The sequence below is a fragment of the Lagenorhynchus albirostris genome, chromosome 12 (assembly GCF_949774975.1).
Source record: "Lagenorhynchus albirostris chromosome 12, mLagAlb1.1, whole genome shotgun sequence".
Lineage (NCBI taxonomy): Eukaryota > Metazoa > Chordata > Mammalia > Artiodactyla > Delphinidae > Lagenorhynchus > Lagenorhynchus albirostris.
In genome coordinates this window covers 18,414,276-18,440,740 of record NC_083106.1, presented here as the reverse complement: position 1 = coordinate 18,440,740, position 26,465 = coordinate 18,414,276, and the positions used below count along the sequence as shown (strand labels likewise).

The window sequence follows — 26,465 nt, the reverse complement described above, 5'->3', positions numbered from 1 at the left end:
TAGTCCTTGAGCGAAGAGGTCTGGGAGTCAGAAAGACTGAACCTCATGTCCAGTGGCTTCTTCTGGTTCCTCTTTGGTCTCACCTGAGGAATGGCCTGTGAGGGATGCTGCTAGACTGCTGAGCACTGAGTGATTCAACTGATTCCGTATGAATTATTTTGCAGGCCACTTGCTGGCACTCATCACTGAAGTGCATGGTCGTATTCATGCTCACTGAGACTTGACAGAAAGCTTTGCTGGCCCTCTGCATTTCTAGAGCCACTCGTAGGGCCACATGGGCCTCTCAGGGTTCCTTGCACGCAAAGGCAAAGGGACCGCCTCTCTCAAGAGAACAGGCATGTAATATATCATGGTACAAATACAGGTAACAATAAAATGTGGTAATTACATAAAAGAACGTAGCAAAGGTCCTGACAAATAGTAGACTCTCAGCACTATTAGTTTCCTTCCCTCTTTTCCTGTGTTCTTTCCTTCCTTCTCTGTCTCCCCACTGCTGCCTCCAGTTGTGGAAGCCAAAGAGATGGTTTGTTCTTCCTCCTGCCCCTTGGTAGAGCCAGGGGAAAAGCACATGATCGGCTTCCCAGATGCTCTCTTGCCCAACAGTGGTTCTTAAGTCAAGATGCAAAAATAGAGGGGATGCACAGTGATCATAGGCAATGCTCTGCCTGATTCTCCTGAAATACGACTTTGCTGTGGTTCCTTTGCCTAAACTTGCTTAGTTCTTCTGGTATCCCATCAAACATGTACATCCTTTATATACTTCTTAAATTGCCTATATCTTGCCTACTTATAAAACAGGTTATTTAAAGTTTTGTTATGGAATTGTAAGTGTTCTTTTATATGTTGTAGGTAATAATATATGTGAATATAAAGGAAGCATTTTTAAAATTGGTCTTTTAGCTATGTGTCTTCCACCCAACGGAGACTTGTAATTTTTATGTAGTCAATTATGTCATTGTTTTTCTTTACAGAGTCTAGGAATTTTTATCATTTAAAGTAAGATACTGTTTCAAGAAAACAAAAAATATTTCCCCTTAGTTTTATTTTAATGTCTGGATCTTTTGTTTTATCTACTGTGAGAAATGAAGAACTGGTTTATTTTTTATTCCAAAACCTCAGCCAGTTGCCCCAGCATTACATACTGAATCTTCTACCTTTTACCCACTGATTTTAAAAACCATTTTTATCATAAACTAATTTCCAATTTGACTGTGTTTGGTTTTGGATTCTATTTTCTTTCACTATCTTCCTTATCCTATTCAGATACCATATTGCTTTAATTATTATGAATTTATAGTTTGTTTTGGTTTTTTAGAATAAAATCCACCTAATACTCTTATTTCAATGTTTTCTTGGTATATATGTTTTTTGAGTAAACATTTTTTCTAATATTTATCTTTGAACACATAATTATTTATCCCTTATTCTATATATAAAAGGTATGTTTTTTGAGTAAACATTTTTTCTAGTATTTATCTTTGAACACATATTTATAATTATCCCTTATTCTATATATAAAAGGTATGTTTTTTGAGTAAACATTTTTTCTAGTATTTATCTTTGAATACATATTTATAATTATTTATCCCTTATTCTATATATAAAAGTTATGTTTTTTGAGTAAACATTTTTTCTAGTATTTATCTTTGAACACATATTTATAATTATTTATCCCTTATTCTCTATATAAAAGGGTTAGTCCTCATCATTGTTTGTTTGTTTTTTTTAATACAGTTTCCTCTCTCTTGAGTATTTTATTTTGATTCATCTTTCATTCAGATGGAGTATGCATTCCAAAGTTTTATTCACTTAGAATATACATGTGATTTATTTGGGGTAACTTAATATTGAGGTCTGTTTTCCTTTATGTATGATTCTTATGTGAATGATAATTTGGTTACATATGGAATACATAGATAACAACCTTTCTGTTTTAGAATGCCCGAGTATCTCCTGGGTTCAGTGTTTCAGACACTCATTCTGAGCCTTTACTCTCCACCCTATCTGAAACCGTGACACTCTCTCCCCTGTCTCTGCTTCATTTTTCTCTATAGCACTGAGTATGAAGCATCCAGCATCCCATCCACTTAGTGTATTCATTAGTATATGGAAATATATATAAGAAGCTATTACCTTATAGATGTTTTCTTTTTCCAGGTCTTTTGTCCAAATATATATTTCTTGTTTTCACAGTTGGTCCAATCTGCAGTTCTTTTTGTAAAGTAAATACACACAAGCCAAATTACAACACTGTACTGCTGGTCCTCCTCTCCTTTGATGCATTCTTCAAAATTGGGACTGTAGTCCTAGAAGGCTATAGAAGAGCACTGATTGCAATGATAATAAATAGATAGACAGATGCAATTGTTAAAGGGACCAAAACAAGAACTTTGCTGTTTCAGAGGCTGTGTTCATGTGATAGATATGGCTACCTGGTTTTCTGGCTGGTAGAAATCTGTTCTCTCTGGGCTAGGAGCAGACATTTCTACCTCTCTCTCCCTAATTCCCAGATGGTGGGGCTGAGTCAACACCTCTTTGCAGATGAGGTGTAATAAAGTATTAGAGTAAATTATTTCTGACAAGATAAAGTATATTGCTACTTTCTTTTCTTGTCCCTTTCCAGACACACAATTTAATTTTTGATTTTTTTCCTCTTCCAATTCTAATTCACTATTTACATGTATATCCTTTGGTTTTCACTGCAAATATTTAAGAAAGGTGTTCGTAAGAATATTCTTTGTTACCCTCTACTGCTTGATTCAGGATAATGTACTGGAGGTACATCCTCTACCCTACATCTATTTTCCTTCCACTGTCCCATCTTGTACACCTTAAGGCATACACCTCACTGTTTGTTTTCTTCCATTTATTGATACCTTCTCATTTGTTTCTTATTGGACATTGATTTTTTCCTTCTCTGCCTTATTACATATATTCTCCCCCTTTCCTGTTGTCTCTTGAAGCAATCACCTTAGTCATTTCTTCAAAGTAAACCAACCAATGAGAGCCTCTAGGCATAACATTTAAAGTTCAGATTTTTACACCAGCCTATTGTTTCTTCTGTAAAAGTTTTTCCATTTTTTCCAGTTTGGATTGTAAGTAAATAGCCTCAAGTTTCTTTGATGTCAATCAAAAATTTATTGGGTAGCATAAAAAACAGTATTATAAAACAGAGAGGTTTTCTCTCTTCCTTCACCTGGCAGTGATAACACTGCTACTGGGCCACATGTGGTCTCCTCAGGTGCTTTTCAATGTCAGCATTCCTTGGGCTCCTTGAAAGAAGCAGTTAAGTTATTGCTCTCCACTTCAGATACGTATTGCTCTTGACAGCCTTTCTCTGAGTGCTTTCAGTTATCTCTGAATAAACAGAGAAACTCACACCTTGACACCAATACTTTTCCCCTGTTGCCATCTGTCTATCCATATAAAAAACATATTATCTTTTATTTCTGATTAACCTTTGTTTAACTTATTAAGTGCTTAACCCTTTAAGCACTATATTATCGTAGAATTCAGAGTTCTCAAACTGTGGGGTGCAGAACACGCCAGCATCAACATCACCTATCATGTTTCCCATACCCCCCACCCCACGGTCTCTGGGCGGAGCCTGCCGTCAGCATTTGAAACAAACTCTCTCCCACCCAGTGACATGCCATGACAAATTATTTTTCCATCCTTCAGTTACATTTTTCCAAAATGGAAATGTTTTTGTTCTCAGTTCATTATTATTAACATTATATATGCTTTTATTTAAAAAATTCAAACATTATTAAAATGTTTAATTTAGCCAATGGAAGTTCCCTATGACTCTACCTACCCAGACAATCATAGTAAATGATTTCTGTATATCCTCCTAAACTTTTTTTTACAAATATATGTAAACCTACTATATATAATCTATACCGACAGTAAGATCATACAGTACTCATCATTCTGTATTTTTTTTCCTAACCACGGACATTTTTATGCTAATATTGATTGATCTACCTTGCACTCCATTGTTTAAAGGTGACAATAACTATAGTTGACCTTTGAATAACATAGGTTTGAACTGCTCAGGTCGACTTATAAGTGTATTTTTTTCAATAAATACAGCACTATGGTTATGATCTGCCCTTGGTTGAATCCTCAGATACGGAGGGTCAACTATGGGACCTGAGTATCCCCAGATTTTGGTATATGTGGCTGATTCTGGAACCAGTCCCCCACAGATACCAAGAGATGACTCAATACGTATTTTGCTAATTTCATATTGACAGACATTTAAGTTATGACCAGTGTTTTACCAATACAAACAATGCTCTAAAATAGCGTCTTCGTGTATATGTTTTTTCCCATTTGTGTGACTTTTCTCAGCTTTCTACATGTGTAATTTTTCTGTCAATATATATGCAAATTCTTAATTTTGATAAGTATATCCAAGTTACTTGTGTATTTTGTGTGTAATTTATATTTGATACAATTGGGTCTTGTCCGCAATTTCGTCTACTCTGTTACTTCTGTTACATTTTATACGTTTCCTTTTTCTGTCCTCTTATTCATTTCCTGAACATTCTGTAGGATTCCATTTTGTTTATCTCTGGTGTTTTTTTTTTTTTAACTATAGTTATTTACAATATTGTATTAGTTTCAGGTGTATAGCAAAGTGATTCAGTTATATATGTATATATATATTTTTTTCAGATTCTTTTCCATTATAGGTATTGAAGATGTTGAATATAGTTCCCTGTGCTACACAGTAAATCATTGTTTTTTATCTATTTTATATATAGTAGTGTGTATCTGTTAATCTCATCCTCCTAATTTATCCCTCCCCCTGTTCCTCTTTGATAACCATAAATTTGTTTTCTATGTCTGTATGTTTCTGTTTTGTAAATAGATTCATTTGTATTATTTTTTAGATTCCACATATAAGTGATCTCATATAATATTGGTCTTTCTCTGTCTGACTTACTTCATGTAGTATGATAATCTCTAGGTCTATCCATGTTGCTGCAAATGGCATTATTTCATTTTTTATGGCTGATTAATATTCCATGTATATATGTACCACATTTTCTTTACCCATTCATCTGTTGATGGACATTTAGGTTGCTTCCCTGTCTTGGCTATTGTAAATAATGCTGCTATGAACATTGGAGTGCATGTATTATATCTTTTAGAATTAGTATCCCTAGTGTTTTTGAGTATATCTCTTTGTATAAATTTTTTTGTAGTGGTGGCTCTAGGGATTAAAATATACATGCATAGCTTATCACAGTCCACTAATATCAACATTTTACCTCTTAAATTGGAATATAACTGCTACCTTTTAGGCCCCTTTACACCCCTCCCTCTTTAGTATCATTGTCTTAAATGTTTCTTGAACACATATTGAGACCCTCATGAAAAATTTTGCTTTTAAATGTCAAAAATAATTTTAAAAGCTCAAGAGGAAGCTAATACTCTATCATTTAGCAATGTGCTTACTCTTTCCTTTGCTCTTTCTTTATTCCTAATGTTCCATTTTTTTTTCTTTTTTTGCCTTTGAAGAATTTCCTTTTGCCACTCTTTTTGAGCCAGTCTCCTGGTGACAAATTATTTTATCTTTCCTTTACCTAAAAATATTTTTGTTTCACTTTTATTCCTAAAGAATATTTTCACTCAGTACAGAATTCAGGGTTGACAGTTTATTTCTTTCCGCATCGTGTGCTACTTTCTTCTGGCCTCTGTGGTTTCTGGGGAGCAATCTGCTGTTCTCCTATAGGTAATGTGTCTTTTCTCATTGGCTGCTTTCAGGCTTTTTTCTTTGTCTTGTTTTTTAGGATTTTGAATTTAACATGTGTAGATTTCTGGGTGTAGATTTCTTTGGAATTATCCTGTTTTGGGTATTCTGAGCTCCATAAATCTGTAAGATTATGTTTTATGATAAATTTGGGAAGTTTTCAGCCATTATTCCTTCAAACCTACTTCAGCCTTACATTCTTTGTCCCTCTTTTTTTTTGGACTCCAATGACATGAATATATATATATTTGCATTGTCTTACAGGCCCCTGAGGCTCATATTATTTTTTCAATCTATATCTCCCTTATTGCTCATAATTTCTATTGATATAACTTGCAGTTCACTAATTTCTGTCATTTGCATTCTGCTATTAAGGGGTTTGTTTGTTTATTGTTTAATTTTAAATTCAAAATTACTATTTTTTCCTCTTTCATATTTTCTATTTCTTTGCCGAGATTTTCTATTTTTCATTTGTTTCAAGAGTGTCCATAATTACTTGTTGGAGCATTTTTATAATAGCATATTTACAGTTCCTACCTAAAAATTACAACCTCTCTGTTATCTTGATTTTGTGGTCTGTAGATTGTATTTTCTCATTGAAGTTGAGATGTTCCTGGGTTTTGGTATGATGAGAAATTTTGGACAGTTTCCTGGACATTATTTGTGTTATGTCTTATGACTGTGGTTTCTAATTAAAATTTCTATTTTAGCAAGTAGTCAGCCTGTTTAGTTTTGGAATGCACACCCTGGATCACTTTTGTGGGCTTTGTTTCAAATCTCAATTTAGTTTGTAACACCTGTATAGTGCTATTCTGTTACCCAGAGGATAGGACTCCATCCCACAATCTCCTTATCACCACCTGAGGAGGGGGAAGTGTGCTTCATTACTGCCTGGGTAGGGTGTGGAAATAAGAGTTCCTCCAATAGGTTCTACCAGGCCAGGCACCTCCTCTTTACTGCAGGAGGAGGATGGAAGTCAGTTCTTCCCACTGACTCTTCTGGGGAGAGAAACTGCTTTGTTTACTTCAGAGCAAGTGCAGAAGTCAGAGCTCTACCCTGAGTGGGAAGGTACCACCTATTACTGCAGTAGAAGTAGGGAAGCGAAGTCAGAATTCCATAGCATTCATATAATTATGACCATTCAGGTTTTTGCTGAAATCTCTGTCCACTGATTGCTCTTTACTTGATCTTTTGTAATTGTGATTTATATTATTTATAAAACAATTTTTTTATTTTCCTTTCAGGGTGGTCATAGGAGGAAGAGGGTATAAATATATGTAGCCATTTAGTTATTGTGACCTGGAATTGAAGTACGGAAAATAATAAAATTTGAACATGACTGTATTCTAAAGTATCTTTTATTAATCTATGTTTATCTTAACAAAAAGGTATCTTTCTTTACAAGCATTCTATAATTAAACATTGTGATGGTCTTTTAAAATTATGTGGCACTAACACAGTAAACTCAGTAAAAATGTCCAATATACATCATTTACATGCAGTGACAAAAAAATACCAAATGCAATAATAATTCAATGCCCTATGATGAGGTTTCAAAAATTATTTGTGTTTATATATACATAACATTTCATTTACTCATAAATTTAAAGGAGACAACTAACCAATGTATTAATATCAGTGAAAATTATTATAACCTTAGTCAAATTATGTTTTAGATATGTAATGTTGAACATTCATCCTTGTGTATTTTTATGTAACAGCTTTATTGAGATACAATCCACGTACCATACAATTCACCCATGTAAAGTATACAGTTCAACAGTGTTTAGCAATCAAAGCATTCTGTATTGAAATATGTAATCACTGATCAGCTGGAAGCAGATGATACTTGTTAAACTGGTATAACAAAGTTCTTATGGCTACTTGAAACTTTTCCTTTGTAGGAATCCAGATAGCCCCTTTGAAATTTTTTTTCTGAAAATCAAAGTGTAAGAAGGGAGCTACTATTGCTATTTTTTACTGTGGTAAATTATACATAACATTTTAAGCATTATAAATGTACAATTTAGAGACAGTACGTATTTTTACAATGCTGTGCAATCATCACCACTATTTATTTCCACATTTTCATCATCCCAAATAGAAATTCTGCATCCATTAAACAATATTTTCTCATTCCCCTCTCCTCCAGGCCCTGGTGGCCTCTGTTATACTTTTTGTCTCTATAAATTTGATATTTCCTGGTACTTCATGTAAGAGGAATCATACAATATTTGTCTTTTTGTATCTGGCTTATTTCACTGTGTATTCTTTTGGGTCGTTTCACTTAAAATTAGAAGAGAGAGTAGCTAAACACCTGTGACTTTAAACCTGTCTTGCCCTACATCATCCATAAGGAAATAAAGAAAAAGTCTTATAACCACTAAATAAGGCAGTATGAGTTCAGTTACAGGTGTCATAAAAAGAAAGCATTTTTCACCCTATTGTTCCTATCTACCTGGGAAAATTATACTGTTCCTTGAATCTTGAGTTCAAATGTCACCTTCTTGTGAGGACATCCCCCAAGCAAAACTAGTCACACTTTCCTTTCTGGTCCTAGAGCATTTTAAACATATTACATTTTATATTTGCCTATATGCCTTCCCTCACTTGTCTGTAAGCAATTCAATGGTATAGATATAAGCCATGTGTTACAGATCTTTGGGTTCACAATGCTTGCGTCACTGCTGAAATATTTCTTGGGGGAAGAAATGAATTCAAACTAAAATTTCACATGTAAAATCAAAGTTTAAAAAAATATTTGAGTTCACAATCATTAATTTTATCATTTACCTCAAGCTTTTAATAATGAAATAATATGTATACAGGTAAGTATATAATGATTTTATTAAATAAATTATTAATTAGCTTTATGTTAAAAAATAGATCTTTAAACAGGAGTAGGAGTAATATGGTAATTGGAAGTATAAGATCATTGAGGATATAAGGATAAAAAATAATTACTAAAGTTACATTTGCAGAATTTGCATTATGACTGTATTAAGTTATTTAATCATGTCCAAACTTTCCATGATTGTGTGGTATTTTGGTTTTGCTATTTGAAACGCTTCAATTTACTGCATTATGTAGGATGGGGCACCCTAGAATGTGCTAAAAGACCTCATAAATAATCATACTATTGATATAGATATAGGCATGCTATAATTACATTAAACAAAATAATAAGGTAAAACGCTCAGAGTAGTATTGAATACCAGTATGTCAGTCATTAGATGTAAAATGCTAAAATAAAATTATAAAACAGTAAATAATAATGTCAGCAGTGTACAATAATGTATGAGAAAAAATAGTGTTAATCACTGATAATATATTCCTTTCTTCTCATCTTTAGGGTTGCTGGAGAAAGATAACTATTGATGACTTTCTGCCTTTTGATGAAGAAAACAATCTGTTGCTTCCAGCTACAACCTATGAATTTGAACTTTGGCCAATGCTTTTGTCTAAAGCTATCATTAAGCTGGCAAATGTGGAGTAAGTAGAATAAAAAATTATCGCTCACTTGTATAAAAACAAACAGGCAAACAACAGCAACAACTATACTTCTGTATTGCATAGCTTTATTTTTCAAAAACTCAATTTTAAGAAGCCTTTTCTCCAAACAATGTAAACTTTCTAATATAAAAATAAATATGCCAAAGCCACTGATTTGAAATATTGCATTAGCCCACAATAAGACAAAATTCCTCCAAGAAAAATACTAAAAACTTATTCTACATCCAGTGTTTCCTTATAATGAATGGAAAGTCAGTCATGGAAAATTAATCTTCAGCTTAATGAGAGAAAGAAGTTGTTTTGTAAGGGAAACTATTGGTTCATGTAAATACTGAATAATGTACACTGGAATCCAGTTAAAGTTTTAGGCTCTGTACATGCAGCAATCATTTACTAATCCCTGAACTCTTCTGAAGGATGTCAGTGTGCTCCTCATACTTTTGGTAACATTGTTCCTTTTTATACATTCAGGATGAAAACTACTCATGTTTCCTTCAATATTCTTGTGAAATCTGCTTGTGTCTTATATACCTGCATGACTTGTAAGCTGCAGACATGTATGGGACATGTCTGCTATGTTTATTCTCTTAGCTTCCACTTGTAGAGACCTGTGGTCCTTCCGTTCTGGCCTGAATGATGCAAAAAATCTTTGATGCCTGACTTGCAAATGCATGGCAGCTGTGTGTCTCTGCTCAGTGGGAGAATTCTCACACACAGTGCACCAGCTTGAATTTGACACCCTTCCCCCTCCTGCAGTGTGTCACCGCCGCTCCTTTAAGAGGCCACTCCAGCCATTTGCTCAAAGCTCAGCCCCCTCCCCTTCTATTATTACACATAGCACTGTCAGTCAGTAGCCTGGTCTGATTTTTTGTGGATTTTCATTTAGCTCAGCTTCCTTTTTCTCTCCCAAAGCCACACAACGAAAACAACCCCTCCTACTGCCATCCTTTTCATCTCTCTTTTCTCTTACCAACCCTCAATTTTCTATTGGAAATTTGTTTTACCCAGCTTGCAACACTTAATTGCAATCATTTTTAAAAGCTCAGCTCAGATCATTTTAGGTAGCTGAATACTACCAAGTGTTCAAAATAGTGACAACTATGTTTGTTTATTTTTGAAAGAAAATAATGTTCCTAATTCTCAGACCTAACTTGAAGTTCTGAGAATTAGAGCCGCAAGGCCAGTGAAGCAGTAAATGTGTGACCTGGATAATTGGAGTAGCATTTTATCTTTCTTAAAGCTACAGTTCAGTAGAATTTTGTAGCAACTTGAGTAATAGAATTATTGTTATTTTTGAAAAATAAGCAAATCCAACTTGAAAATAAAGGACCAGACTTAATGTAAGACATTTCTTAGGCTTACCAGTGGAAATCACTACATGGTCCAATTTATATTCATCCAAAAGTTTTTCTCAGATTTTATAGTAGATAGTAAATATTTTATGGGAGTTTTAGCTTTCTACATTAAAAAATTAATATTTAGTAGTTATTTAAATACCACTAGGAAATATGCAAAGGAAAAAGAGTTACTTTTATGGGGTTTGCACCGTCACATCCTGAATATTAATATGATTATTCAAAGAGGAGTTTAGACTGTGAATTATCCCACTAGATATTAGTTATCTTTGAGATATATAGACATATCACAATTTATAATCTGTAAACAAGAAGCCAGTGTAAATTTTTAAATGATGGAGCATGTGACTAAGATAGTAAGATTTCTTTCTGAAGAAAAAGACATGTATGCCGGTCAATACCATCAGTCATCACCGTTGGCATAAGGTGGACTGAAGCTCTGATTTCTGAGCAAAACATAGATATGGCATTTGTGTATGTTAATGAAAATAGACTAATCACTTCAGAAAAAAAAATTTTAACAAAAGGATTAAAATGAGAAGAGCAATATTTGATCAATCACAGCCTCATTTGACTTTATGCTATGGTGGCAGGTCCACTCTTTTGTACAGGGTAGAATGGATGTTTCTGGTTCTCTGAAATTATCTAAGGATTTTATTAAAGATGTCTGATGCCCATCTTGTCCTGCCATGTGTGAGACTGACTTAATACACAGCCTCATAGGAATCTTAGAATAATTACCGAAACTAGAAAGATGAAGGACACTGCCCTATTTTTAAAAGACCATGATAATATATTGAATATATAGAATAGATTATGTATCATCTATATATATTTCCCAATATATAATATGTATGGATATGTTTATGACGTTAATGCTTTATATATATGACATTTTAAAATAAAGCTTGTGGGCTTCCCTGGAGGCGCAGAGGTTAAGAATCCGCCTGCCAATGCAGGGAACATGGGTTCGAGCCCTGGTCCGGGAAGATCCCACATGCCGCAGAGCAATTAAGCCCGTGCCACAGCTACTGAGCCTGCACTCCAGAACCAGCGAGCCACAACTACTGAAGCCCACGCACCTAGAGCCTGAGCTCCGCAACAAAAGAAGCCACGACATTGAGAAGCCCAAGCACCGTAACGAAGAGTAGCCCCTACTCGCCACAACTAGAGAAAGCCTGCACACAGCAACGAAGACCCAACGCAGACATAAATAAAATAAAATAAATACATTTATAAAATAAAGCTTATAAGCATGTTTTGTAATAGATATGAAATTTTATCATTGGATCTATTTAAGTGCCTTATCAAAACAAGTCATCTGACTGTTGGAAAAGTATATTCTTATGCTCTAATGTATAACCAGTAGGACCCCTACATTTATTATTATATCACTGCTTATTAGAGATTCCTGTTTTTTATAGACCTCTCTGTGTTTTCAAATGTTATTGACCATACTATTGTGTATTTGCTTTTTTAGCATCCATGTAGCGGAGAGGAGAGAACTGGGAGAGTTCACAGTGATTCACGCACTCACAGGATGGTTACCAGAAGTCATTTCTCTCCAGTACGTTTGACCATTAAGTACTCATATATTTTTTTATCTCTTCCCCGGTAAGGTTTCTTTAACTAAAATATTCTTAGTCTTTAAGAAAATTTTAAAAATTGTCACATTTTACAAAATGTTTGGAGAATAACATGTTATAGTATTACAAAAAATTCCTTGAGAATACCAGGATAAATTCTGTTTCCTTATATATAGTAAATTTAATCCTTAAATATCTGAATTACAAATATTAAAACAATGTTAATTATTTATTATGATAAAATATTTACAGGTGTCCCTTTCTACTTATACACTTATTCAATACAGAAAAGTACAAGCGACTTTTAATTGGCTACCCATACTAGGGAATGAATAATATTAAAATGCCTATTAGGCCTTAAGCACTTTAATATATTATTCTAATTAACACCCACAGTCCTGAAAAGATTATCTTATTTAATTATCCATATGACCCTATCAGCTAGGTGTTATATGTCATTAGAAATTAGAAAACTGAAGCTCAGAGTGGTTGAATTCCCTAAAGCTGTGTACATTGTACCTGGAGGTAATATTTGAATGTAAATCTTTCTGGGTCCAAAGCCCACAGTCTTTCTCTCATATGATTCTAGATATATAGATATTGTTTGTCTATGTTCAAAGAGAGAGGATTTAATTTAATACTTAAAATTTCACAAATATTTTTTGTTTCATGAATAAATGTTATAGCCACATAATTTGATCATATTACCATTGATACTGGAAATTAATCAGGTTAAGTACATAAAAAATAATTATATCAATAGATCTGAACATGCCATCAATCCAGATGCTGAGTTTTATAAGATCAAATCCACAGTACAGTTATCAATTTGGATCATCTCTGATCTTTGGTGTTAGAAAGCTACCATTCCCAGTGTCCAGGTTAAAGGAGACTGAAGACAAGTCCTAGTGACTTGGATTCTACCACCTAAAGCGTCCTTTCAGCAGGATAAACTAGCCATTGTTTAGTTCAAAGAAAATATATTTGCAGGGAAAAAAATGGGAGGGTAGACAAACTCCTCTAAGGACCACTTTCCTGAAAGAGAGCTGATTTTGCTTTTTACCTTTGGGAAAGGTCCAGATAGCACCCTTTCAGATCGTCTCATGGAAAATCCTTTTCTGATATCTAAGAGAAGAGGATATTTATTGACATGATATGGTCAATGTTAGTGGAGAGAAATAAAGAGAGAATGGGGTTTATAAGTATGGACTTTTCTAAATTTTTATCTTCAGTGTTGATGGAATGCTTAAAATTTTGCCTTAATTTTCCCTGCAATAAATAAACCAGAGACATGAAAACATCAGAAGTCTATCAGAGGGTGGTAAAGAAACAGGAGTTCAAAATGATTTGTGACTAGAAAAGTAGTAAATTAAAAATTGGGAATTGTCTCTTGCTAGAATCATACAGTGAAATCATACATGAAAACTGAAAACACTATTCATATACTTTCATGATTATAAGACCAGTTTATTTCTTTTGTTTTAAAGACTTTTTTTTTTGATATAGACCATTTTTAAAGTCTTTAGTGAATTTGTTACAATATTGCTTCTGTTTTGGTTTTCTGGCCATGAGGCATGTGGGATCTTAGCTCCCCAATCCCGCACCCCCTGCATTGGAAGGTGAAGTCTTAACCACTGGACCACCAGAGAAGTCCCAAGACCAGTTTAATAATTAAATTAAATGAAAATTTTGAAGGATTTTAGATGCTCAATTTGCATCAATTTATGGTTGCTTATAAAATGTCTATGAAAATGATATAAGGGGAAAAAGCTTGAGCTTTGGTGTCAGAACTATATAGCTAAACTTACATTCTTATAATTCCAATTTCAAGCTGTGTGAATTTTGCAAGTAATATAACATTTTGGGGCCCTAGTTTTTTCATATGTAAAATGCAGGTAAAAACGACCTGTCTTATAGGGTTGTTCTCAGGATTGAGTAGGTCAGAGTGTCAGAAAAAGTAACTGATGTATGGTAGAGACATAATTAGTGCAAGTTTCTTTCCCTCTAATGAGTATCACTGTATTATTTAATATTATATAGATATATGTATGGTAGTTAATAATCAACCTTTGGAAACAGAGAAAAGTCTAAAAAAATGAGACTGACTCAGATGTTCAAGTTTATCATTTTACTTCTAAATGTACCCAGAAAGTAAAAGATATATACTCTCTTTGATTTATGTCATGATTTGTAGGATTTTTTGTTATGAACATTCTGCTACACTATGCATGTAATTTAAAATTACAATTACACTATAAAATCACAGCGTTAACTCATGTGTATATAAGTGTATAATTTTAAATGAAAAGAATGTCATGGAACAGTATAATAGTGATTGTCAAGAAATGTTTAATTTGAAATCACCATCTGCCAAGGATGCAGGTGGAGGTCACGTATGGCATCATGGAGAAAGTTCTGACTTGATCTGAGCCTTTACCATTGACTGGGTTTGATTTGAGGGGACGGAAGGAAAGGGACAGGGAAAGCAGGAGAACAACATGATCAAAGCCATGGCATGTTCAGAAGTGGGATGTCTCTCTTCCTACAAAGGATTCGATTGTGCAGAGACAGCCCCTGAGGGGCTTCGCCTGTCATGGTCATGGTTTTACAGAGGTCCAGGAGAATTAGAGTACTCAAGTTTCATACTTGTGTTCACTACTGACTTTTTCCATATGAAAATCAATTAGGGTGAAAAGTGTTTTGTGGCATCTTCAACAGACAGCCTTTCCCTTCCCTCTCCCATAGAAGCACCAAAGGGAGACATTGCTCTATTTGCAACTGTTGACCTGCCTCTTATGTTTTCCTACAGTTAGCACTGTTTTATCATTTGGAAAAAAAAAAACACCTTCTAACTCTCCGTATTATACTAGAAATACAGAGTGGCTATTAGAAGTCTGACAATTTCAAATGAAGAGATGATGCTTTTCTCCACAAATTTCTCTGATCTTGGTGTAATTCATTTGTGAATAGAGCACTCCACCACCCCATATTTAAGCCTAACTGTCCAACATGTTGTATAGTCTCATCCTTTGGTGTATGAATATTTCTTTTTCACAGCATAACATTTTTTACATTGTAGGTGGGAAAAAACACAGGGGTTTTGGATTCAGAAAGATCTATTTTAATCCTGATTCTGTCATTTGGTAGTCTATCATTTGTGACTGCATAAAATTTATAACCTCTTAAACTTCAATTAGGATTGTACTACCTATGTTGCAGAGCTGTTATGGGATTAAATGCAAAAATGAAAACTGTCTTGGCAACCACTAGCTGGCCACCCACATCTTCATTCTGTTTCTCAAATGTGCTAAACTCATTTCCCTTAGGGTCTTTACATGAACTGTTCTTTGTTTATGCCTGGAATGATCGTCCATCAGATATTTACTTGGTTGGATATGTCATAACATTTAGATATCACCAAGCTTAACTATCAGCTCCTCAGATAGGCCTTCTCAACTATCCCATCTAAATTATTTCTTTCCCAAATGACTCCATATCCCATTGTTTATTATTTTGTTTTCATCTTGAAAGTTATAGCTGCCTGTTATCTTCTCTCTCTCTCTCTCTCTCTCTCTCTCTCTCTCTCTCTCTCTCTCAGTTGTATCCATCCACTGGGATGGTAAGATGCATGAGAATAGGGACCCTTTTTGTCTTTCTCAATGTTGAGACTTCTGTGCTTAGAGAAATGACACTGAATGGCCATTACACAGTATGTTCTCAATAAATGTTTGTTGATAGAGTAATTTCAAAAATATTTTAAAAGGCTAAACTAGAAGTTTGTAAAAGATTCTTTGGGAATCCAGGACAGGAATGTATAGCTTAATTTCCCTAGAAAGTAATGCTTAAACTGACCTCAAAGGATTAGTTGAAATTAGTGCAGCTTATTGAGGTAGGAAAGCCAACTCAGAGAAGAAGGAATAGCCTGAAACTACAAGGGAGCAGGGTGTAGTCCCAGAAAGGCACATTGTCCTGCAGGACTAGATTATGTGCTGGGTTCTGGAGGATGGATGGGTATGGGGTGGAGAGGTATGCTGGAACCAAATAGAGAAGGTTAAGAAATCTTCACAACAGAATGTCACTGAGGGATTTTAGACAGGAGGATGATCTTATCAGACTTGTGATTTTGGAGGATGGCTCAGGACTGGAGCAGGGGAACTGGTTTGTGCAGTACTGCAGAAGTCTTTGCCAAGGGCTTCTACAGAGAAAGTGGTGATAGGAATGGAGAAAGGAGATTAATCCTTTGTCAGTTGCTTTGTTTGCAAATATTTTCTCCCATTCTGAGGGTTATCTTTTTGTCTTGTTTATGGTTTCCTTTGCTGTGCAAATCTTTTAAGTTTCATTAGGTCCCATTTGCTTATTTTTGTTTTTATTTCCATTACTCTAGGAGGTGGGTCGAAAAGGATCTTGCTGTGAATTATGTCATAGAGTGTTCTGCCTACGTTTTCCTCTAAGAGTTTTACAGTGTCTGGCCTTATATTTAGGTCTTTAATCCATTTTGAGTTTATTTTTGTATATGGTGTTAGGAAGGGTTATAATTTCATTCTTTTACATGTAGCTGTCCAGTTTCCCCAGCACCACTTATTGAAGAGGCTGTCTTTTTTCCACTGTATATTCTTGCCTCCTTTGTCAAAGATAAGGTGATCATATGTGCATGGGTTTATCTCTGGGCTTTCTATCCTGTTCCACTGATCATATTTCTGTTTTTGTGCCAGTACCATGCTGTCTTGATTACTGTGGCTTTGTAGTATAGTCTGATGTCAGGGAGCCTGATTCCTCCAGCTGCATTTTTCTTTCTCAAGATTGCTTTGGCTATTCGGGGTCTTTTCTCCAAAATATACAAGCAGTTCATGTGGCTTAATATCAAAAAAACAAACAAATCCAAAAATGTGTGGAAGACCTAAATGGACATTTCTCCAAAGTAGACATACAGATTGCCAACAAACACATGAAAAGATGCTCAACATCACTAAACATTAGAGAAATGCAAATCAAAACCACAATGAGGTATCACCTCACACCAGGCAGAATGGCCATCATCAAAAAATCTACAAACAGTTAATGCTGGAGAGGGTGTGGAGAAAAGGGAACCCTCTTGCACTGTTGGTGGGAATGTAAATTGATACAGCCACTATGGAAAACAGTATGGAGGTTCCTTAAAAAACTAAAAATAGAACTATCATATGACCCAGAAATCCCACTACTGGGCATATACCCTGACAAAACCATAATCCAAAAAGATACGTGTGCCACAATATTCATTGCAGCTCTATTTACAATAGTCAGGATTGGAAGCAACCTAAATGTCCATCAACAGATGAATGGATAAAGATGTAGCACATATATACAATGGAATATTACTCAGCCATAAAAAGGAATGAAATTGAGTTATTTGTAATAAAGTGGATGGACCTGCAGTCTGTCATACAGAGTGAAGTAAGTCAGAAAGAGAATAACAAATACTGTATGCCAACACATATATATGGAATCTAAAAAAAAAACGGTACTGATGAACCTAGTGGCAGGGCAGGACTAATGATACAGATCTAGAGAACGGACTTGAGGATGTGGGGGGGAAGGGGAAGCTAGGGAGAAGTGAGAGTAGCATCGACATATATACACTACCAAATGTAAAATAGATAGCCAGTGGGAAGCTGCCCCATAGCACAGGGAGATAAGCCCTGTGCTTTGTGACCACCTAGAGGGGTGGGTTAGGGAAGGTGGGAGGGAGGCTTAAGAGGGAGGGGATATGGGGATATATGCATATGTATAGCTGATTCACTTTGTTATACAGCAGAAACTAACACAACATTGTAAAGCAATTATACTCCAATAAAGATATTTAAAAAAAATAAAAGAATGGAGAAAGTGTTGTCAATTGCAGTAGGAGGAGGTAGGATCTAAGGGACGTACTTTGTATTTGATGAGAGTTTCATGGAGAGAGACTTGGTCATTCTCAGTTTTCTAACTTGATTGAAAACTAGAAGATGGTGGCAGGATATTTTAATTGATTGATTTGTTTGTTTTTGATTTCTATAAATTTATTTTATTTTTGGCTGCATTGGGTCTTCGTTGCGCTGCGCAGGCCTCTCATTGCAGTGGCTTCTCTTGTTGTGGAGCACAGGCTCTAGGCACGTGGGCTTCAGTAGTTGTGGCAGGGGGGCTCAGTAGTTGTGGCTTGCAGGCTCTAGAGCGCAGGCTCAGGAGTTGTGGTGCATGGGCTTAGTTGCTCCATGGCATGTGGGTCTTCCTGCACTAGGGCTTGAACCCGTGTCCCCTGCATTGGCAGGCGGATTCTTAACCACTGCACCACCAGAGAAGTCCGAGTTGTTTGTTTTTGGATAGATGTCTATTAGGTGGTTGTACACAACCTCTTCTCTTCTGGAGAGAGGTTTGAGCTGGAGCTAATGATTTGAGGGTTACATAAAAGTACAGGTGAACCTAAAATATGGTTGTGCTTATTAACTCACTGAGGAAAGGCTATCAAGAGCATATTGAGGAGAACTCTGGGGAAGCAGCCCTAATTGGTCAGCAGTGAGCAGAGGAAAGGGAGTGTTCAAAGGAGTCTGCAAGTGATTTCTATAATAATAGAAACTAGAAAAGAGTGATGTTGTAGAAGCCTCAGGAAAGAGTTTAGAGAACGTAAAAATATTGTTAAATTCCACAGAGAAGTAACATAGAGATCATTTATCTAAATGATAATATATAGGAAAGTGCCTGGCACTTAACAGATGCTCAAATACATATTCTTTCCGTGTCATGTGTGTGACATGCCTCTCTCCCCTCCCAGACTGAGTGAGCCTTGAGACTAGGGCCATATGTTTGGTCTCTTTGTTTATTTTGGTTTCTTTGTTTCTTTGCTTGTTTATTTATTTTTATTGCGATGTAATTGACATATAACAATATATTAGTTTCAGGTGTACAACATAATAATTCAATATTTGTATATATTGAGAAATGGTCAACACAAATCTAGTTAACACCCAGCACCACACATGGCTATCATTTTCTTTCTTGTGATGAGAACTTTTAAGACCTACTCTCTTAGCAACTTTCAAATATACAGTACAGTATTGTTAACTACAGTCACCATGCTGTGCATTACCACCCCATGACTCATTTATTGTATAACTGGAAATTTGTACCTTTTGAACACCTTCACCATTTTGCCCAAATCCTACCCCTTGCCTCTGGCAACCACTAATCTGTTCTCTATATCAGTGAGTTCATTTTTGTTTGTTTTGCTGTTTGTTTTTAGATTCTGTATATAAGTGAGATCATACAATATTTGTCTTTCTCTCTCTGACTTATTTCACTTAGTATAATGTCCTCAAAGTCCATCCACATTGTTGCAAATGGCAAGATTTCCTTCATTTTTTATGTCTGAACAATATTTCATTGTGTATATGAATACCACACTTTCTTTATTCATTCATCCATCCGTAGATACATATGTTGATTCTATGTCTTAGCTATTGTAAATAATACTGCAGTGAACATGGGAGTGCATCTGTTTTTTTGAGTTAGTGTTTTCATTTCCTATGGATAAATACCCAGAAGTGGAATTGTGGGATTATACAATAGTTTTATTTTTAATTTTTTGAAGAAACTTCATACTGGCTGCACCAATTTACATTCCCACCAACAGTGAATGAAAGTGCCCTTTTCTCCACATCCTTGCCAACACTTGTCATTTCTTGTCTTTCTGATGATAGCCATTACAACAGGTGTGAGGTGATAACTCATTGTGGTTTTGATTTACATTTACCTGATGATTAGTGATGTTTAGCACGTTTCATTGTACCTGTTGGCCATCTGTATATGTTCTTTGGAAATATGTCTATTCAGATCCTCTGCCCATTTATTAATTGGATAGTCATTTTATTGGGTTAAATTAGTTCTTTTTATATTTTGATATTAACCCTTTATTAGATATATAATTTGCAAATATTTTCTTCCATTCAGTAGGATGTCTCTTCATTCTGTTGTAGGTTTGTTTTGTTTTGTTTTTTTGCAGAAGCTTTTTAGTTTGATATAGTCCACCTGTTTATTTTTACTTTTGTTGTCTTTGCTTTTGGTGTCAAGTCCAAAAAATTATCACCAAGACTGATGTCAAGGAGCTTAACATCTATGCTTTCTTCTAGGAGTTTTATGGTTTCAGGTCTCACTTGTAAGCCTTTAATCCATTTGGAGTTAATTTTTGTGTATAGTATAACATAACGGTCAAGTTTTATTCTTTTGCATGTGACTGTCCAGTTTTCTCAGCACCATTTATTGAAGAGAATGTACTTTTCCCCATTATATTCTTGGCTCCTTTGTCATAAATTAATTGACCATATATGCATGGGTTTATTTCTGGCTTCTCTATTCTATTCCATTGATCTATGTATCTGCTTTTATGCCAATATCATCCTCTTTTGACTACTATGGCTTTGTATTACAGTTTGAAATCAGGAAGTGTGATGCCTCCAGCTTTGTTCTTCTTTCTCAAGATTACTTTGGCTAATCAGGATATTTTGTGGTTCCATACAAATTTTAGGATTGTTTATTCTACTTCTGTGAAAAATGTCATTGGAATTTTGATAGGGATTGCATTGAATATGTAGATTGCTTTTGGTAGTATGGACATCTTAACAATATTAATTCTTCCAATCCATAAGCCATGTATATCTTTCATTTATTTATGTCTTCTTTAATTTCTCTCATTAATATCATAGTTTTCAGTGTACAGGTCTTTCACCTCCTTGGTTAAGTTTATTCCTAGGTCTTTTTGCTGCACTTGTATATGAGATTGTTTTCCTAATTTCTCTTTTAGATCATTATTAGTGTATAGAATGCAAAAGATTTTTGTATATTGATTTTGTATCCTACACCTGTACTGAATTTGTTTATTCTAACAGCTTTTGGGTGGAGTTTCTTAAGGTTTTCTATATATATAATATTATGTCATCTGTAAATATGACTCTTTTACTTCTTCCTTTCTGATTTAAAAGCCTTTTATTACCTTTTCTTGACTTACTGCTCTGGCTAGACTTCCAATACTGTGCTGAATAAAAGTGGTGAGAGTGGCTATCCTTATCTTGTTCCTGATCTTAGAGAAAAGCTTTCAGCTTTTCACCATTAAGTATGATGTTAGCTGTGGGCATGTCATATATGTCTTTTATTATATTGAGGTGTGTTCCCTCTAACCCCATTTTGTTGAGCATTTTTTATCATAAATGGATGTTGAATTTGTCAAATGGTTTTCTGCATCTATTGAGATGACCGTATGATTTTTATCCTTCATTTTTTTTACTGTGATGTATTACACTGATTGATTTATGCATGTTGAATCATTCTTGCACCCCAGGAATAAATCTCACTTGATCATGGTGTATGATCCTTTTAATGTATTGTTGAATTGTTTGCTAACATTCTGTTGTGAATTTTTTGTGTCTATGTTCATCAAGGATTTTGATCTGTAGTTCTCTTTTCTTGTGATATCCTTGTCTGATTTTGATATCAGGGTAATGCTGGCCTCGTTAAATGAGTTTAGACATTTTCCCCTGTCTTCTATTTTTTGAAAGAATTTGAGAAGTATTGGTATTAATTCTTCTTTAAATGTTTGGTAGAATTCACCAGTGAAGCTCTCTGATTCTGGACTTTTCATTGTTGGGAAGTTTTTGATTACTAATAATCAGTCCATTCAGATTTTCTATTTCTTTGTCTTGGTAAATCATATGTTTCTAGGAATTTATCCATTTCTTTTAGGTTGTCCAGTTTGTTTTGTATATTTGTTTATAGTAGTCTCTTATGATCCTTTGTATTTTGTGGTATTAATTACAATGTGTCTGTTTCATTTCTGATTTTCTTTATTTGAGTATTCTCTCTTTTTTTTGTTGGTGAGTCTAAAGGTTTGTCAATTTTGTTTATCTTTTCAAAAAACCAGTTCTTAATTTCTTTGATCTTTTCTACTGTCTTTTTAGTCTCTCTCATTTATTTCCACTCTGATATTTGTTATTACCTTCCTTCTACTAACTTTAGGCTTCATTTGTTCTTTTTTTTCTATTTCTTTTAGGTGTAAAGTTAGGTAGTTTATTTGAGATCATATTTCTTAATGTAGACATGTATTGCTACGAACTCTCACAGAACTACTTCTTAGAACTATCTTTGCTTTGTTGTATTTGTTGTCGTTGTATCTGTTGTATTTTTGTTGTGTTGTACTTCCATTTTTATTTATCGCAAAGCATTTTTAAAATTTCTTCTTTGACCCATTGGTTGGTCAGTAGCATACAGTTTAATCTACACATAGCTGTGAATTTCCCAGTTTTCTTCTTGTAATTAATTTCTAGTTTCATACAGTTGTGGTTGGAAAAGATGCATGGTATGATTTCAGTCTTCTTGAACTCATTAAGAGTTGTTTTGTGACTTAACACATGATCTGTCCTGGAGAATGTTCCATGTACATTTGAGAAAAATGTGTATTCTGTTGCTATTGGGTGGAATGTTCTATATGTTCTAAGTCCATCCTATTTGATGTGTCATTCAAGGCCAATGTTTTCTTTTTTTTTTTTTTGGCCATGCCACGTGACATGTGGGATCTTAGTTCCCTGACCAGGGATCAAACTCACTCCCCCCGCAGTGGAAGCACGAAGTATTAACCACTGGGCTGCCAGGGAAGTCCCAAGGCCAATGTTTTCTCATTGATTTTCTGTCTGGATGATCTATTCATTGGTGAAAGTGGGATATTAAAGTCTCCTACTGGGTGCTCTTCGATGGGTGAGTCCTGGGATGGGTGAGTCCATGACAGCCCTTTAAGAACTCTTTCTGAGTTTGCTATAGCCTTGTGGGCCTCATGGATGCAAGCCCTGCTGGCTTTCAAAACTAGATGTTTTGGGAGCTTGTCTCTGATCTGCAGGTCTTAAAAGTTGGGGTGCCATTATGTGGGGTTCAAACCCTTCACTCTTCAGGGAAAAGCTTAGGGATGTGAGCTCCCTCCAAACTGTGTGTGCCCACACTGTGTGAGGTTTATGGCAAGACTGTGTCTCAGCCTCTCCTAGCCATTTCACTATGTTCTTTTTTCTCATTTGCCAGATATGAAGGAATTCCTCACCTAATTTTTTTTTATTATTTTCAGAGGAAATTGTTCTGTATGTAGCTGTAGATTTGTTGTGTCCATAGGAAGAGGTGAGTTCAGAATCTTCCTACATCACCACCTTTAATTGGAACTCTGTGTTTGGTCTCCTTGCATCAGCAAAGCCCACCACAGAGGAGGCACTCAATCAAAGCTTGTTGAATAAATAAGCACATAATGGTGTTTTTAACTAACATGTGAAGAAACTATTGTAATTGGTTTTTTGAAGTAGCAAGTTAATTTTTTTCTGTCAGCAATTCTTGATGTGGAATAAAAAGCTTAATTTGGAAATTAATGTTGTTTTTTACCTAAGCCCAGGATATACGGACAAAGTTTGGGAGCTCTTGAGAGAAATATTGCCCGAGTTTAAGCTGTCAGATGAGTCCAGCTCTGAAAGCAAAATAACAGACACAGATGCCAAATTAAAAGAACAAGGAAAAGACATGAAGGATGGGAAAGAAGTGAAAGATGGCAAAGAAATGAAAGATGGCAAGGAATTCAAACCTGAAGTTTCAGCAACAACACTAAAATTACCTGAGAAAAGTGACAGAGTTTTAAAGGGTAAGACATTCTATATCATGATGTTATTCAATATGGGTATTATATATAAACACTTTATAGTTTAGTCATTGCTTAATTTAATGATTATTTATTGTCATTATATTTATATAAGTGTTGTGAAAACAGTCATGTAATTAAGGTCCTTTCTAAGATATTAGAACTTGCAATGGTGTTTACCATATGTTAATTATTCTACTATATTTTGCTCTCCTTAAAAATCAAAGGCAATTATATATTTTGATGATACTCAATTAATATATTTATTAATATAGAAAAACACATTAAGTTTTCAATTTCCCTTAAACACATCTTTCTTATATGTTATATGTAGAGTGGAAAGGACCAGAATACCAAAGGAGAAAAGTTGTCCTGTTTTCCTTTTCAGGAAGTGTGAAATAGACACAGATTAGATTATGATTTGCAGGTTATTGTAAGGTGAAAGTTAAAATCTGGAAAAAAATTTTTTGAGTTATTTTACAGAGTGTAGGAGCATTTCTTCTTAAGTGGGAAATATATTTAATCATTATTTATTTTATGTTTTCTAAAATATTTCATATAGTCATACATATGAACAATAATGCTTGTATAGTAGAGTTAAATATACTAGAAGATACTCAGCTTTTTTATGTACTGTGATAGCATCTATAATGATCTTTCAAATGTTTGTTTTATAAGATATTGATATTTTGTCCTTATCTAGATCTTATCAACCAGCATTTCTAACCATATACTGCCCAGAAATAATTACTGTAAATGTTCCTCAAAAATATACAAAAAAATTGTGTGTGTGATATCTGCCTATCATCAGTGCCATTTAAAATGATCTAATGTGCATTAGTTTATAAAAGAAAGCAAAAAAAAAAGCCAGTTTAAATTCGTTTTACCCAGTGTATCCTAAATTAATTTGAACCTGGAATCCCTTTCTCATGTATCACAAGTTAACTTCTGTCTATCCATCCCTCCATTTAACAATCCATTCAATATACTACTTGCTGAGAATATCGGTAAGTGTTCCAGGAATTAGTGATAACTTGATGAACAAAATCAGGTGTGGAACTCACTTCCTAGAACTAAGGTTTAGTGAGTGGGACTAACATTAATTTTAAAAATCATAAATACATACCAATACATGAGTCTTGAAGGGAAATACAGGAAACTTTAGGAGTTCATATGAAAGACCTAGTCTGGGGCATCAAAGAATTCCCTAAGGAATTTTGAGCTGTGTTTGCAAAGATGATAGGGATATCTGGAGGAAGATTAAGGACTGAGAAGGGAAGAGCATTCTAGGTAGAGGAGACAGCAGATATAAATATTATGAAGAAGTAGCAGGAATGACAATGATTTGGAAGACCTGGTAGAAGATATGTTTAGCTGGAGGAGAGGATGTGTGGAATAAAGTGGCTTAAGAAGAGCCTGGAGAAGTAGATAGGAGACGATCATGTCAAATCCTCCAGGTCATGTTAAGATGATTGATCTTTACCAAGGAGCAATTGATGGCTAATGAAGAGTTTAGGGTTGAGTCATGATCTATTTCACATTTTCAAAAGGATATTCTCGTTCTCTGAGAAGAAAATAACTTGGTGTGCACATGGGGGTGGAGAGTCAGTGACATGAGTGGACATAGAAAAAACAATTTGGAGACCTTTGCATCAGCTCAGAAAAAACAATTTGGAGACCTTTGCATCAGCTCAGTTCAGAGACAATAGTAGCTTGGCGTAGGGTAATAGGACAGTCATAGTGGAGAGGCAGATAAAGTAAATGATTGAGAGATATTTAAAACGTAAAAAATGGCAGAATGTGGCAAAGACGATGTGTAAAATTCTGACTTCCAAAACTGGATAGATGGTAGTACCTTTTATTGAGAGGGGTAATGCCAAAAGAGGAACGGCTTTATGAGGAGAGATCACAGAATGACTCAGAACATACTGAATTTGACGTGCCTTTAAGAAATCAAGTGTACTTTCATGTCAGGAGTTCCAGGCTGGTGATATACTTTTGGGAATCATTGACAAATGCGTGCCAAATTAAACAATGAATGATATTCCCAAGGAGATGGCGTAAAGTGAGAAGACTAAGAAGCTTAAGACTCAGCCTTAAAGAAGCTAAATATCTGAGAACTGGGTACCAAATAATGAGCTGGCAAAAGAGGTTAAAGGATGACCAGAGAAACAGGAAGAAGACCAGCAGAGCATGTTGCTACTGAAGTTAAAGGAAAAGAGTGTTTTAAGAATCAGGGAGATTGTGTCAAGTAGTGTTGAGAGTTGAAATATGAGGAGAATTCAAGTTTCTCTGCTGGATTTTGTGATATGGAGGTCACTGGGCACTGGTAAGTGATGGGAGTGGAAGACATGTTGGAGAGATTAAGAAATAAGTGGGAAGTAAGATAATTTATAAACACCCCTGTTAGGAGTTTGTCTGTGAAGAACAGGAGAGCGACAAAGTGGAAGCTGACAGGGAATGTAGGGGACCCGTGAAAGATATTTAAATTTTTACCTGATGAAGAAGTATTTTTAAGTGATTGGGAAGATGCAGTTGAGATGACAGCCATAGTGTAAGTTTCCAGAGAGCCCAGGTGA

At 35.0% G+C, this 26,465-nt stretch overlaps 1 protein-coding gene across 1 annotated transcript in view; it reads left to right on the top strand.

Moving 5' to 3' along the window:
• Window positions 1-26,465, top strand: part of ADGB (androglobin) — a 172,590-nt gene that overhangs the window by 45,821 nt on the left and 100,304 nt on the right. Inside the window, exons 6-9 of the mRNA XM_060167518.1 lie at window positions 9,117-9,256; window positions 12,113-12,199; window positions 23,642-23,889; window positions 25,210-25,211. Of these exons, the coding sequence (XP_060023501.1) occupies window positions 9,117-9,256; window positions 12,113-12,199; window positions 23,642-23,889; window positions 25,210-25,211 (477 nt within the window). The remainder of the gene's footprint in view (window positions 1-9,116; window positions 9,257-12,112; window positions 12,200-23,641; window positions 23,890-25,209; window positions 25,212-26,465) is intronic.